At 37.8% G+C, this 15,436-nt stretch overlaps 1 protein-coding gene across 3 annotated transcripts in view; it reads right to left on the bottom strand.

The window, feature by feature from the left end:
• The window catches only part of SYT14 (synaptotagmin 14), a 104,662-nt gene that overhangs the window by 88,868 nt on the left and 358 nt on the right, over positions 1 to 15,436 (bottom strand). For all 3 annotated transcript variants that reach the window (XM_075496347.1, XM_075496349.1, XM_075496348.1), the window contains exon 2: positions 2,305 to 2,352. In XM_075496347.1, coding sequence (XP_075352462.1) covers positions 2,305 to 2,352 — 48 coding nt within the window. The remainder of the gene's footprint in view (positions 1 to 2,304; positions 2,353 to 15,436) is intronic.

Raw genomic sequence — 15,436 nt, 5'->3', positions numbered from 1 at the left:
ACCTCTATGCCACAAAACTTTTCAACTTGATCCTGTATAAGCTTGAAATGAGTACCCAGTGCCCCTAAGGACAGAGCTGCAAGGTCTGATTTGACAGCTCCAGACTGCTGGCAGCCAGGAATTCTCAGCTTGGAAAGGCTTTCCTATTCTGAGGAGGTCAATACAGATTTTGATCATGCACTCTGATCCTGGCAAACAAGCAGGCCTGGACAACTGGCAAATAAAGTAATCCTTAAGAGCCTGGCCATTAGTTAGACAATTAAAACATCTTGAATGCGTATCAGATGATGTAAAGTCTTAGCTAAAGTAACCAAAACACTACATGACTGGAAGATTTATAGTACGATGGCAAGCACCTTCTGCTTCATATGTACACCTCAAGTAGGGAGAGAGGACAGACAAGAATGCACCAGCTCCACACACTACAAGGAGAAATTCGGCAGTAACATGGCTGGGCATAGAGGCACACAAGGTTAGAATACACATGGAAACTTGTATGAAGAAAAAAGGAACCCAACATATTGCAGGTATAAATGGCACTAAGAGGATACTTCTCTTTTAATCACACTTATCCCTAGACTAATTTATAACCACCGGTGCTAAAACACAGGTTCCATGCAACTGTTATTAAAAAAAAAGTTTATAATATCGTATCAATGACAAATGGAAAGTTTACAATATCATATCAATGACAAATGGAGCTTAGAATCTAATGTTCAAACATAACATAGAACTTTAAAAAAAATGCGCATCTTTTCATTTAGCTTCCCAGCAATAATATTAAAAACCATACAGCACTGCCTCCAAGAATGCAGAAAAATTGTTTTTCTTAAAATCACTATAGTGATTTTAAGATCCCTGAAATAAACAGGGATTAGCAAGATTAATAGATTTTGAAACTTTATCAGTAGGCTTCCTGAACTTCCAATGAGTTTTGTAATTCAGAAAGAAAAACAGAGCCTATTACAGAAGGAATACAGAGCACTGTGTGTACCGACTTATCCATTAACGGAAAAACAGAGACAGCAATAAAGAAGTCTTAAAAAAACAAAAACAACAAAAAAAAAACAAACAAAAAAACCAAACACCAAAACATAAAAAGGAAAAAGTAACCTCCCACTCCAAAATGAAAAAGAAGTAATAAAAAAGCAAGAATGAAATGATTCACAGTTTTAAAAAGCAGAAAATTGTTTTAATTACAATACTGTCAAACCATACACAACACTCAATTATTCTTTTAATATATATTTGGAAAAGATGACTTGTGACCATAAAACTATTTTTCACCTTAACCGGTAGACTTAATACTGAGGTTAGGAGATATTAAGTAAATGTTTCAAAAAAAACCCCCAATTTTACTAACACCTTTAAGCAAATGGAATGGAAACTAAGCTCTATTCAGAGGCCAAACAAAATTTCTTCCTACCAAGTATGATGTGATTTGACAATACTATTGACCCAGTCTAACACTTAGTTGTTGTCAAAAGAGTCTTGCAGCCCTCCTCCTCTCCCACCACACTTTCTTACTCCTTTCCTTTTGAAAGGACTGAGACCCTTCTGACCTAATGGTGAGTCAACTCAAGGAACTAATCCTTGAAGATTTTTTTTTTTTTTTGGTTAAGATTAGCTTTCAGATCAGAACACGGAGATTCAACATCAATGCCGCAGAAAGGAGCATAGGGCTGGCAAAGGGGACAGAAAACAGAACTGTATCTAGTCGTTATATCAGCTGAGCTGTACTGTCAAACTCCAACTTCAGTCATTGTAACTCAGCTTTAAACCTATAAAAGTCCTCTATTAAGCACAGCTCTGTTTCATGCTCTATCAATTACTGGTTTCATTACAGATACAGTTGTTTCCAAAGAAGTTTGAGTCATTAGGATCTCAACTGAAAACACAGGCAGAGATTGCCAGTCCATTACATCAGTTTTTTAAAATATCCTCACAACTTTCTATTACTACTAAAAATCAAATCATCCTACAAATATCTGGACAAGGCAAAGATCAAAGTTTTTGTGGTCTTTATCACAGCTGAACAACAGTAACAACTTCCATGTAATTCAGTGAATATTGGAAGAGCACATTTTTCCTTTCTGTGAAAAATCAATTTTTATTTTGGAATGTCACATTTTATTTAATTATTTTTTTCTTTTTTTCATTGACAGTGTCATCATCAAAAGATTTTGCAACACAAAGATGCGACACTTAAGATCCAGAAAACGTAAGATCATACCATTAGGTAGCAGATTTCTCACCAGTACTATTCACAAGCTAAGAAGTTCACTTTCACAAATCATTCCTTACCTTTTCTAATGCAGATTAGCTCATGTACACCGCAAGTTCGTTCTCCACCTATGTGGAAATAAATCATTAAAAATATTAACAAATAAAATGTATTTGGCTTCTTAATAAGGCTTATAAACAGTGTAAAAGAAAAAGCTGTAAAACCATGTCATTTAATAAAAATGCAAAAGATCGATTTAACAAGTTTTAAATTTATACATGATATCCTTTGGAGAAAACAATAAATGTACCTTTGGCTTAATATTGCTAATGATGGTGCAGTCTGAAGAGTTTTACATAACATTTATGCAGATAAAATTACAAATGCAAGCAAATTAACTGAAGCCACACTAATATTTCCCAAGTATAAAACATAATTTCCTGTTCTGAGGGAACTACTATCTACAGAATAATTCTCAAAATATAAAAAATATTTGTAACATAATAGAATGCCAAAATGTTATTATTATCTTTCAAGACAAAGCCTGTTACTAAAGGCTGGGTTTACCTGGAATTTCTCCTTAAGAATTTTTTCTTAATTTAAAAAAAAAAAAAAAGCTGTGCAGAATTTGAGATATTTGAGAATAATAAAATTGTTGCTAGAAATATTAAGCTTTAGTTTACATTTTAATAAAAAACATTCTAATGTTAGAATTACATCTAGTAAACAAAACACCAACACAGTTGTGAGGTCTACCTAGTGAGGACAATGAAGGAATCCACGAAGGAAGGAGAATACATTCAGTTAACCATGTTGAAAGAGCAAGGTGTGATACAGGGATGAGACATGAAACAAGCTAGTGCTAAGCCTTGCAGAAGGAGGAACAGGCAGTTACAAACTGTTGAAGAGATTCTTTTAATGGTATCTAGAAATTATTGGAAGAGTTTATTTTTTTTATTATGATTACTTTATATTGAATACATTTACAGTATTCATGATCCTCTTCTCTTTTAGATTAATACATTTTGGAACGATACGCCCCACAGTCAAACCTTAAAATTCCAAGCTACAGCAAGCTATGGCCTATCTTAACCATACCCTAACACCCACTAAGCCTTTTTCCACTGACAACAAAAGACTGCATGTATATGAATACAGAACTGAAGGGAACTGCTTCGGTTTTCATACCCGGTTCCCTGCAATCTCATGAAAACAGACAGTTCTAAAAACTCACAAAACATCTATTCCATATGCATTAATCACTACTGGGCTCCAAACACTTCACAACACACTAAAACAAGCTTTAGATAACAAAATTCTTTCAACCTCAAAAATGTGGAAATACATTATATGGCACTTATTACTGTTCTTCATTCCATAATAAAGGAATGATGCCATATAATAAAGGATATTATGATATAATATCAACTAATAGTTAAAACTCATAATTGATAACACTAACAGATAGTGTTGTAAAAGTTTTAAGATAGCTGTATTTGTAGTTAAATTTATATTTTAAAGAAATGACTGTAGGAAATGCATATATTAGAGGAAAAAAAGGATAAAAGGGATCAAATAAATGGAGTAAAACATCACTCTTCTAAAATAACATTAAATGTCTGTGAGGTATGAAATTAAAAAGAATCCTCATTTTATGTCAACATACTTTTTTTTTCATATTCAGTAGTATGAAATACAAACCTCAAAGATACTCTTGAATGGGAAATCAAGCACCAATGAGCCTGAGGATCCTGTGAGTTTTGTATAGTCATCACCATTACAAAACCCAGTTATAATAGCAATATAACAACTAGAATGCACTCTTTTCAGTGCATTGTAGAAACTGGACAATATAATTTTCATTAAGAAAACATTCTGGAAGGAAAAAAATAAAAAAACCTAAGTAAAAAAAAAATCTGGTTTTACAACAACAAGGCATTTTAAAAAAACAAACTTTAGGAGAAGATTACAATCTTTTTTAAAGTCACTGCAATCACCTTCAGGCTACAAAAGAGAAACAAAAAGAGTGACTGAAACTCTTCTCCCTAGATCTTCTTCCCCCAATAGACTTAAATTCAGCAGTGAAGAAAGAATAAAAATTACTGAAAAAATAAAACAATTTTTCATTACACAGATGCTAGACAGTTAGTTAAAAATAAAGATTCACCTAGAAATGACTGAGAGAAGAACAGTGAGCAGCATTAGCTTTTAATTATACACTGCCCTCAGTGAAATCAACCAGCTCGAAATCTCATCATAAAATACTAATGTTAGGTTTGGATTTTGCATTGCTACCTATGTTTTCTAAAGAAAGATATCTTTTTTTCAATTGTTCAGATGCTAAAATATGATGGTGTTCCACTAAATAAAGCCTTTACATTAATCCTCATGTTACTTTTTATTGACCACAAGGCTACATAATAAATTTATACAATTTAACATGCATTCATTCAGGATCTTAATTTTTTCCTTTTTATTTGATTAGAAAATGCTGAATGATATTTCTTACTTCATAGGTGATTAATCTATTACTCTTTTTCCAAACTGCTTTTGGATGGAAATCAACTGCTAAATAAAAATACATCAAGTGACCCACATGTTTTGAAAATAAAGTTGAATAGACCATCTTTTATATTTTAAATTAACCAATTTATTAAACACATGAAATATTAACCTCAAGTGACCTGCGCAAATTCTTCTTTTCCCCAGTGCTCTTCAAAACTGTGGAACTAATACAATATTGACACCTTGCTTTTACACACAGATTAACAAACGAACACAAGTTTTTCTGTCTTTCCAACTCCCAAGAAGTCTCTCAGCTTTGAATAATGTAGTCATTGAAGGAAATGAAACTGATAACATGAAAACATTCTGCATGACAGCAAGAAATTAACTGCTAATTTAGCATTTCAGTCTGAAAAGATTGGGTTTGTGTTGGTTAGCCCACAAATCCCAAAGGTTCAGTGGTATGACCTCTTATATTTTACAGTCTTTAAACGTTACTTAAAAGTAATTGATTTTAATATAGTGGTAGGTCACCACACTTTTATAGTTAATTAAAATTTAAGTTTGATTTAGATACAAATTATTATTATTCATTCTATTGCATCTTGACTATGAACATTATCTCCTATTTAACAGTTTAAAGTGAGTTTGCACATAAAACTACATAATACTTTGTCCAAAATGCAATCTGAGAATACAAAAAACCCACCTGGGGACATAGAGCCTTTCATAATTTCAGACAATTGAAGTAAAATGGGAAATAATGAAAGATGAAGTAATTTTAGAATTGCACATTCAACAAAACATTTGAATTTTCTTGAGCAAGAAGGACCACCTAGTGGCCCTAAAATCTAAATCATTCAAACATTTAGCACAAACAGAATGGCCAGTTGTTTTACAGAGGCAGCTGAAACACCTGATGAAGTTTAATTTTCTCAATTTAAGACAGAGATTTTTTTATACCAAGTCTGTACTTGCCAAGATATCACACCAAAAAGATGAAAAGGTGTACATCAAAGAAGATAAAACAACACCTGAATTTTGAATTGATTAAATTGTAAGACTTTATGCCTTTCTAAAACTAATGCAATTCAAAGTTCTACTATGTTTGGATTTTAGCTGAAACTCCACTACTAGGTGCTGAAAATAACTGGCTAGGAAATTTAACATAGGCATTATCATAGAGTGATTTAGATTGGGAGCGACCTCTGGTGCTCTGAGAGACTTCAGAGCAGGACCATCTCTACAGGAGGTTCCTCAGGGCCTCAACCAACCAAGTTTTGCAAGGACCAAGATGCCATGACCTCTCCAGGCACTACTGGTTACTATGGGAAGGCAGGGAAGGTATCACCCCTCTCACTGCGAGTACTTCTTCCTTACAGCCACTCAGGATTTCCCTTGATGTAGCTCATGCCCATTGCCTCATGTGCTTTCACTGTGCACCTGCAGAACCCATTTCCATTTCTTAGACACCCTTATATAGTGAAAGGCTGCAATAAGACTCCCCTTCAGGTTGCCCCAGACTACACAAACATATTTCCTAAGCCCCTCCTCATGTGCTGTGTGCCCCAGTCCCCCACCAGCTTAGCAGCACTCTGCTGGAGTCTCTCCAGTTTGTCAGTCTTTTTTATACTGGGTTAATACAGCCGGATACGGAGTCAGTCTACATGGCTGCAGAGGCACATGGCTGATCCACGTTCAATTTGCTGTTCAGCAGGATCCTCAGGTTCTTTTGTGCAGAGTTGCTCCTGGCCAGTCTGTCCCCAACTTGTAGTGCTGCACAGGCTTGGACTTTTCATTTGTCCTTGTTGAAGTTTATGTAGTTCCCTTCAGCCCATTCTTTCAGCTTGCTGAGCTGAAAGATAGCAGCCCTGCCCTCCAGCATACAAACTGCTCTCCTATCTGGCATCACCCACAAACTCCGTGAGGGTGCCTTCCATCCCTTCAACAAACTTGTCACACAGTCTTAGTTCCAGCATCAATACTGTGGTGCAACTTAGGGTACTGTGTATAAAATACATTCTTCAGTTCAGCAGCAAATCCATGTTAGTAGCTGCAGCAGAACATTACACCATATCACAGAGGTCTTTGTCATTGGGTGTAACTTTTGGGATATACTTTTTATATGATAAATTACTTTCCTGCTGAGGATTGTATTTTAATTAGCATTTTCATAAGTTTGGACTACATTCAACAAACATTCACTTAACATTTTATTCAACATTAGACAACTATTTTTTCCTCTTGACAAATCTGTGCAACTCCACTGCAGAATGACAATATCACACAGGTTGAGTAGCACAACAGGGTGAGGGGCACAGCGTTCATTACAGCCCTTGAGAGCCCACCTTGTCAAATTACAGAGGAGTAGCTGTTGCTCACACACAGCAATGGCAAGGGACGTGCATTTCAGCAGAGCTCCTTCACTCCTGCTCTGTGACCCTATGTCAGACACAGTCATAGTCAATCTACAGATCACAGGTACAGCTGGCCACCTGCCTCGAGCATGCAGGACTGTCAAACGAGAAGGAAACAACAGTGCTGTGCAGCAAATACATAAAATAGAGGTGCTATGGTGCAGAAACATAAAATGGGATACAAGTGAAAAAGCCTACCACACTGTTAATGTTAACATGCCTGAAGCATGTGGGAATACTAATGCTTTCGCTATGAATACAAGATACTTAGGAAACTCATTCTTATGCTAAGCTGTTCCATATAACGTACTATAAATTTATTCTAAAAGACAACTATAATGAAAGTGTTCTGGCTTACATATATCAACAAATCTACTCCTTGAAAAATTGCCTCATACCATGAGCTGATTTTAAGGAAGAATCTGGTTTTAGGTGAACAGACAGCTAACTGTAAAGGAAAACAAACAAAGCTGAAAAGACTTTCACAGAACAGCAACTCTACAGCTAGCATCAGTATGGTATTTTTCCTAAAAAGGTTACATACACTCATTAGCCCATCCTCACTGATGGTGCAAAATCACCTCTGCATTCCTTTAGTCTTTTTACAATTTTAGTCTACAAATAATATTGCCTATGTAAAAAATGAAATGTTTAAAGTTCAATCCTTGGAAGTAGCCCAAAAGCAGAGTAAAAAGCAAACAATGATTGAATTTATTAGGAAAGAGACAGCAAGTTAAAAAAAAAAATCAAATTTGCTATTTTATATACTTATTACATGCCCACATCTTGTATATTTTGTGCAGTTTTGGTCTCCTCTCTGTCCCACCACCTCAAAGAATAAAATAGAACCACAGAAGTGACAGAAAAAGGCAAAAACAGTCAATGAAAATGGTTAAAACACAATGTTTTCCATATGAGGAATGATTTAATAGTCTAAGACTCTTGGACCTGGAAAAAAAACACAACAGATGGTGGACGTAAGCAGGTGAATAAAGAACAATTATTTACTGTCTAACCCACTAATAAGAGAAATAAGTATCAGATTCAATTAGCAGCAGACGTGTTCAAAACCAGAAGTTTTCAAGAGTAAAAGTTAGAAATCAATGTTCTGGTTTTATAATACAAACTCCTACTGTAAAGACTGTCTTCTTTGCTAGCACCATTTAAAATCATTGCTATTTATTAACTTCTTAGCCTAAGGATAAGGTCATCTACCTGTCCTGACTTAAGTTAAGAACATTTTGTTTGTTGTTATCTGACCATAAAAGTAGTGACAAACATTAAAACTTTTTTCACACAGAAAATATTTAATTTTTAATTATATTTGTAATCAACAGAACCAACGACACTAATCAATGAATTAGCAATCAATGACAATTAATCAAGAATAGCATAGCCATTTCTGTTTCTCAAAATATTGCAACTGATCCTGCCCACACTGAAATAAATGGAAGCATCTCCATGGACTTACAGAAGCCAAAAAGAAATAGAGATAGCATAGATTTTCTAAGCTGACTACGTCATAAAGTAGAGAGGTTCTCAGGGACCTTCTCCCCCCCCATCATGAAAATAATAGTATTGCAGCTTCCTTTCTACCCAGAATGACCAGACACTTCTCTTTCCCCACTCTTCTGACAACTGAAATATAATTAGCACTAAAAAAAGATTAGTAAGTTCTTTATTTTACCTTGTTCTCAAATACTTCTTCAGGTAAGTCTTACTAGTGGAAATGAAGAGCTACAGTAAATATAACTAGCAACAGAAACATTCAGTATAAATGGTTCAAATCTGACCCAATATAAAACCTGTGGATACTTTTTAAAATAAGAATAGAAAGAGAATCAGCAGCTACAAGAAGAATTATTGCTTCACTGCAAATGACAAAAAGATTAAATATACATTGCCGAGCAACGTACACTGCTATCAAATGTCCTGGAAATAAAAAGGAAGATGTCAACAACAAAAGTTGATAGCAAAAAAAGGGATAAGAAATTAGTATGATTTTTAGCTAATTCCTACAGTTTTTAGTTAACACTACTGAATCACCATTCTAGAGCAAAGTTTCACAACAGAACGTAAGCTGAGAAATATTTCTTTTTTAAATTATTATTGATCTATGGACTCGTGTGCATAATTTAAAGTGTACATTTTATTAATTTTAGTTATTCAAAGAAATGGTGAGAAAAATATACTCACAGAAATAGTATTAGTAACTGGATTTCTCATATTTCAGATAAAACAGTGAGTTTGTGATACAAAGGGAAACTACTACCAAGAATTTATATTTCAAAAGATCCCAGTTAGTAGGAAAACTGCTTATTTTAGACTACATAACAAAAATACCTCTAAGATGTGTGTCAATCATACTGAACCTACCACTTTTCACACTGAAGAATATGTTCCTCTGCAGAACATGACCTATTAGTTCACAAACTCAACACTTATTTGCTGTCTGACAATTAACGTTCAAAACCATCCCAAAAGTTTCTCCATCTCACTCTAGAGACAGATCTACACAGAAATCAGAAAACATCTCCTACCTCCAAGAGTTAAACACTCAAAAAATTAGGAATTGCAAGGATTAAATGCTGACTTGAAATCCTCACTTCAATTCCCAGCTGCACATTTAGTTTTATATACCATATAGGACCTTTGCCTTATGCAGTCCAAAGCTTGACAATATTCAGGAAAAAGCCTGAGAGTATGAGCTGTGGATGTCTCGTATCATTCATTACAAAAGCTGGAAGAAGTGTAATTCAATCAGGCTGGGAATAATGTGAAGAGAAAATATGACCTAATGGAAAGTTCTCTGGAAGACAGCAAGCCTCCTTCCTCTCTTACAGATCCCCTGTATTTCGATGGGCAGTAATATAAGCCAACATTTTTAATCACGTAGCGACTGTGTGTTTGCTTTCCTGCATGCCCATCTTGAACGCCAAGAGTTCCAATTTGCAAAAGTGCTAAGCATTAAAAATGAACAGAATTCAAGAATTTCACTCTGCAACACATCAACTGTTCTTACATCAAGTATGATAGTTTCACCTCAGCCCATGGGGAGCTTGTCAAAAAAAAGCCTGTAGAGCATTAGAGGTTAGATTTTTTTTTTTAAAGTTAGCACACTCTATTACCTAAAAGGTGATAGAGATCTAATGGTTTTCTTTATTTCAACAGATCCGTAACACTACAGTGATGATGGTGTAACACAAATCCAACCAGGAAATTGGTAATTTTGCATATGGCACAAGGTTTTACTGGCATCAGCAAATAATCACAGAATCGTATAGGTTGGAAAAGACCTTTAAGATCATCGAGTCCAACCGTAAACCTAACACTACCAAGACCACCACTACACCATGTCCCTAAGCACCTCATCCAAACGGCCTTTAAATACCTCCAGGGATGGCGACTCAACCACTTCCCTGGGCAGCCTGTTCCAATGCTTGATAACCCTTTCAGTGAAGAAAAATTTCCTAATATCCAGTCTAAACCTCCCCTGGCGCAACTTGAGGCCATTTCCTCTCGTCCTATCACTTGTTACCCGGGAGATGAGACCAACCCCCACCTCTCTACAACCTCCTTTCAGGTAGTTGTAATGCAGGGAATCATCCTTACAATGACATTAAAAAAATTAATACCAGGTAACACTTACTGAATAGTTTCCACTACAGACAGTGAATGAGCATAAGACAGCATTAAACAGATTCTGTGTGGCTGATCAAATCTGATACCCTGACATTTGATCCACCCCACATTTAACAAATGTGTTTAAATGTGGGACTAAGTACAAAATACAGCTTCTTATGTTTAGGCTTTATTTAATACTGCTGCTCAACCCCTGCCCTGGCTGCACCAACTTGGATTCAGAAGCACTATGGCCAATTCAGGCCACCACTAACTTGAGGATCTTTATGTCATCTTACACCCTTCTAGTACATGCTAGTGACACCCGAATATCCCAGGTAATTTGGAAGTCAAGATAAAACTGTTCCCTAGGCCAGATTCAACCTATGAGCCACACATACGATACTCCTACCTAAGCACTGTACACAGCTCATTGCTCTTTTGTTTCCTTTTCTGGATTCTGGAAATTTGTAGCTAGGCAGAGTTTTCATGTAACCTATATGAAGCAGTGTTCTAAATCCTCTCTCTTCCTATATACATAAACAAAAAGTAGGTTCATTCAGTAATTTTTGTCTTTGCTTCCCAAGGAAATGAGGGTTATATAATTAAACAGTTCATTTCCTGCCCCATCCTTCTATTGCTTACAAATTCACTGGCTAATTTAAACCAAAATTGACAGAAAGTTTTAAGAACTTAATACTTTTGGATTCTATGTTTCACAAAACATCAGCAGTCAAATACAACAGAACCATAGACCCCATGAAACACACGGACAGCCAACCAGCTGATAAATCCATGCACAGCACACAGCTGCAGCTGCCTGCTCCCAACCAAACAGCTGGCAGATGAGGAAAGAGAGGGAGGGACAATCTTGTTAGAAACATCGGAGAGCTCAGGACACTCCAGAGACACTCGGGAGATGCAGGAACAAAACGAAAGGTATTCAAAAGCCTAGATACACGACGAGGACCTTGGCATACTACATGAGGAAGGGCAAGTGTTACACTGGTAGGATCACAGGGGGAAATCCGGGAAGCCATGTTCATTAGTCTCATTACTCTAGCAATAACTTACTAGATGACAGCACTACCCTGTAATTCATTCTTCTCTACTAGATTCATTTTATCTGTATGGCTCATTATTCTCTTTAATACTACTTCTCAGTTCTTAACACTAAACTCCTCACAATGGAAACCACAGGAAAGAGTTTAAATTCAAAAAGAATTAACTCAGTCTGAAAGGTTCTTCTCTAAATGTATTCCCCTCCTTGAGAAGCATACACTTTTGTATAGCCTATACCACGTTACGGCATGTTCAAGTTCAGCCCAAAAACCTGGTAAAAGTAGATTCATGAGGTTATGCAAGATATGCAATTCAGCCTTAGGTTACAAAGCATGCCACTGCGACCTTTATATTTCTTTTCCCTCCTCCATGCAATTGCAATATGATTTCCATCGCTAGCTCCTCACCCAGACCTCAATTCAACAGAACTCTTAAGGCAGGTGCCGAAGTTTTGCTAGAGCTCAAAAGAGGAAAAGCAGCATAAAGAAATCAAATTAATGCTGCCATGAGGAACAGTACCACTGCGATACTGAAGGATTCTCAGAAGTGACTCCTCAACTCTCTCTCTTCCCAATCCCAGCAAACTGCCACAAGACCCCAGGCCTGGGCAGCTGTAGGTGAGAGGATCTTTTCTCAGGCTGGCTGCCATTCTGGTCTTACTACTGCTTTCAGTTTGGCCATACTCTCTACCATATTTGCCATCCTCCCCGTTCTGATACTCTCCATATTAGATTAATTTAACCTTTCCCTATGAAAATGTGGAACTATTAAGCAATGAATAACCTTGGATCTTAAAATAGAGCTCTTACTTCATACTAACACTAATTTTGTTTTGGAAGAGAAATATACAGAAGTAAGAACTGTAAATACAATTCTTTAATCTCATTTGAGCCAAAACTTTTCCAACTGCATTGCCCTCTGCTGTTTCCTCGCAAATCTGAGACTGCTCGACCTGTGCAAACAATATACCTGATGTCTTTATAAAGAAGTAAAAAATAACATGTTTTAACATGACACTAACTTTCTAAAGAAAAAGATGTAACTGTTCCCACAGTCACTAAATTAGGGCTTTGAACTTGATCACATGAAGAATGCTCATCTTTTAAAAGTCTGTCAGTGACCATAATGCAAAAAAGTAACAAAGCATTGTGACTGACCAAAACGACAATGGTCATTGGCCATGGCCAGCAGCTCCCTGGTTCTCTGTAACACTTGATACAAAAAGCCTCACTTTTACAAAAACTTGGGGTTTTAGTGTTAGAACCAATGTAAATAAACTGGTATGCTGACAAAGTGACACTGGAAATGGTACTTACAGATTTTTAAGAACAGCCAAAAGCACTTAATTCCTTGCAGCTAACATCTTATTTTAATTTGAGCTCTTTTAAGTTTGTGCACTCTTCACATATAACTGGCTATGTCCTGCTTTGAAGGAGTTTTGAACTATTTTATATTTATTCTTCAATCAGAAGTTTTCAATCTTGTTTATTTCCCGTGCCTTTACAAAAAAAAAAAAAAAATCTGGACAACTGCAGTGTCTTTAGAACTGAGCAAAGTATTTTCTGTTTACTTAATTAAATACATTTACAAATGTACTTGGAATGTAAATTCTGTATTTGGACACTTTAGACTACAAGTCCTATGGTTTGATCCTGACTTCAAGAGTTAGTATTCACCCAAATCAAACTCGTATTTTTAAATACTGCTGGCCAGGAAATAATACTGGTAAACAGTACAGTCAATGAGGAATAAAAATTGTAACACCTACTAACAAATCTACAGCAATCAGCTATTCAGTTGAAAACAAAGAGGATGCTGCATGCCTGCTACAGACTACAGCAGAAAAATACACTGCATTTTCTGCCTTCAGGAAGAGTACTAAATCAAAACCTAGCAGATCACTTTCATGATTGGGATTTTTTTTTCTCCTGCCTCACACTTAACTGTAAACTATGCACCTAATTTTCTCAAGAGCTTAAGTCCCATTTTGGCAATTTCAGATAAGTGTATACAAGACAGTTGGGCTACCTCTAAAGTCTGGCCCTAATGAGAAGTGTTGCATTCTTTTCTAAGGCTGGATTGCTTAATTCATTCAGAAGTATTTGCTTTAACTTTTAGGAAGTAATACCCTAAATCGTCTGAAAATATTAAACACAAATTTCACATTTTGTGAATATTTTCAGATCTAACAAATTCTCAGATTTCTGGGATAATACAGCCTAAAATGAAAACAGAGACAGATTTTGAAGGACCAATAATTTTTTTTTTCTCAGCTTGAGTTATGTAAAAAGTCCAGACCCTGCAGAAATTTTTGCTATATTCTTGATAATATTGAGGGCTTTTCAGCAGAAAAGAACCTAGCCAACTTAAAGCCGGCCAACTTAGACTCCTGATGCGCACAGCTTCCAAGACAGGGTGAACACGCAGCTTTGCTTGCGCAGTGCAACTTCTCCTTACAGAGGCCTGAATTACTAATTCAAGGAAACTGACAGCACAGAAGCATCCCACATGCAAAACAAACAAGAACAGTGTGGTTTTTTCCCTCCCTCACTGTTTTCCTAGATTCTTTAAGTTATAACAACAGATGCTTTCAGAAAGAAACACCACGGTCAAGGAAGCGGCATACCTTAAGACCTTCTTTTGCTGGAAATAAAGTTCTGGGGTTTATTTATTTTTAAGGATTTTTTGCGAGGTGTAAAATGACTCTCAGAATCGAGAGGAATGGTTTCGAAACAAAGCTCAGGAGCCCTGCCTTTTAAGATGACCATCTCCAAACAAACCCAACAAGTGTCTAGTACATCTCACTCCTCTGTTGTTGTTTTTAAGTGATGACTAGAAAGATCTGCGGACACAAGCTGCTATACAGCCTGTTAGCTCTCAGCAGCCGGGCAACCGGCAGAGAGCAGGGAACCTCCCTCGCCTGGGGAAGCAGTTTGCAGAGACTTGAGGGCCAGGAGGGACGACTAGTTTTAAAGCAGTTGGCAAAGTCTCTCCGGGGAGGATGGACAAGGCTGCGCACGTTCAGCAGCTGACATTTAACAACCGGGGTGCGGGTTGTTCCGAGACACCCCCTCGCTCCAGCGGTCTCGGACCCGGCGGCGGGCAGAGGCGGCACAGCCCCGGCCCCGCAGCCGGCCCCGGGGGGGAGCCGCCCGCCCCCGCCTCCCCACCACAGCAAGGGCGGCTCACGGCACGGAGAGGATGGCTCCGTCCTCCTCGGGTCCCCTCCGCGGCGCCCACAGGCGCACGCCCGGCATCCCTGGGGCAGGCGGCGGAGGAGGAGGGAGAGGAAGGATGCCGGCCACCGTGGCAGGGATTATTTACCCCTTCCCGGCTCTCCGGCTCGGAGACGGGAGGAGGGAGCAGCGACACTCACCTCTCCCCCACGCACGAAACAGCCCCTCCGCTGCAGCCCCCGCCGCCGGGCCGGGGCGGGTGGGGGGGGAGAGAGAGGAGAGGAGGGGAGGGGAGGGGAGGAGAACCGAGCCCGCCTGCCGCCCTCCTCAGCCCGGCTCCGGGCACCGCCGGGCGGGGGTGCCGCTCGCCTTCGGTGCGCCCCCACCTCACGCCGCGGTGGGAGCCCTACCCCCCTGGAGCCACCCCCTCC

This window comes from Mycteria americana, chromosome 3 (assembly GCF_035582795.1).
Source record: "Mycteria americana isolate JAX WOST 10 ecotype Jacksonville Zoo and Gardens chromosome 3, USCA_MyAme_1.0, whole genome shotgun sequence".
Classification (NCBI taxonomy): domain Eukaryota; kingdom Metazoa; phylum Chordata; class Aves; order Ciconiiformes; family Ciconiidae; genus Mycteria; species Mycteria americana.
The sequence above is the reverse complement of the archived record's forward strand: the minus strand, read 5'-3'. Positions and strand labels throughout refer to the sequence as shown.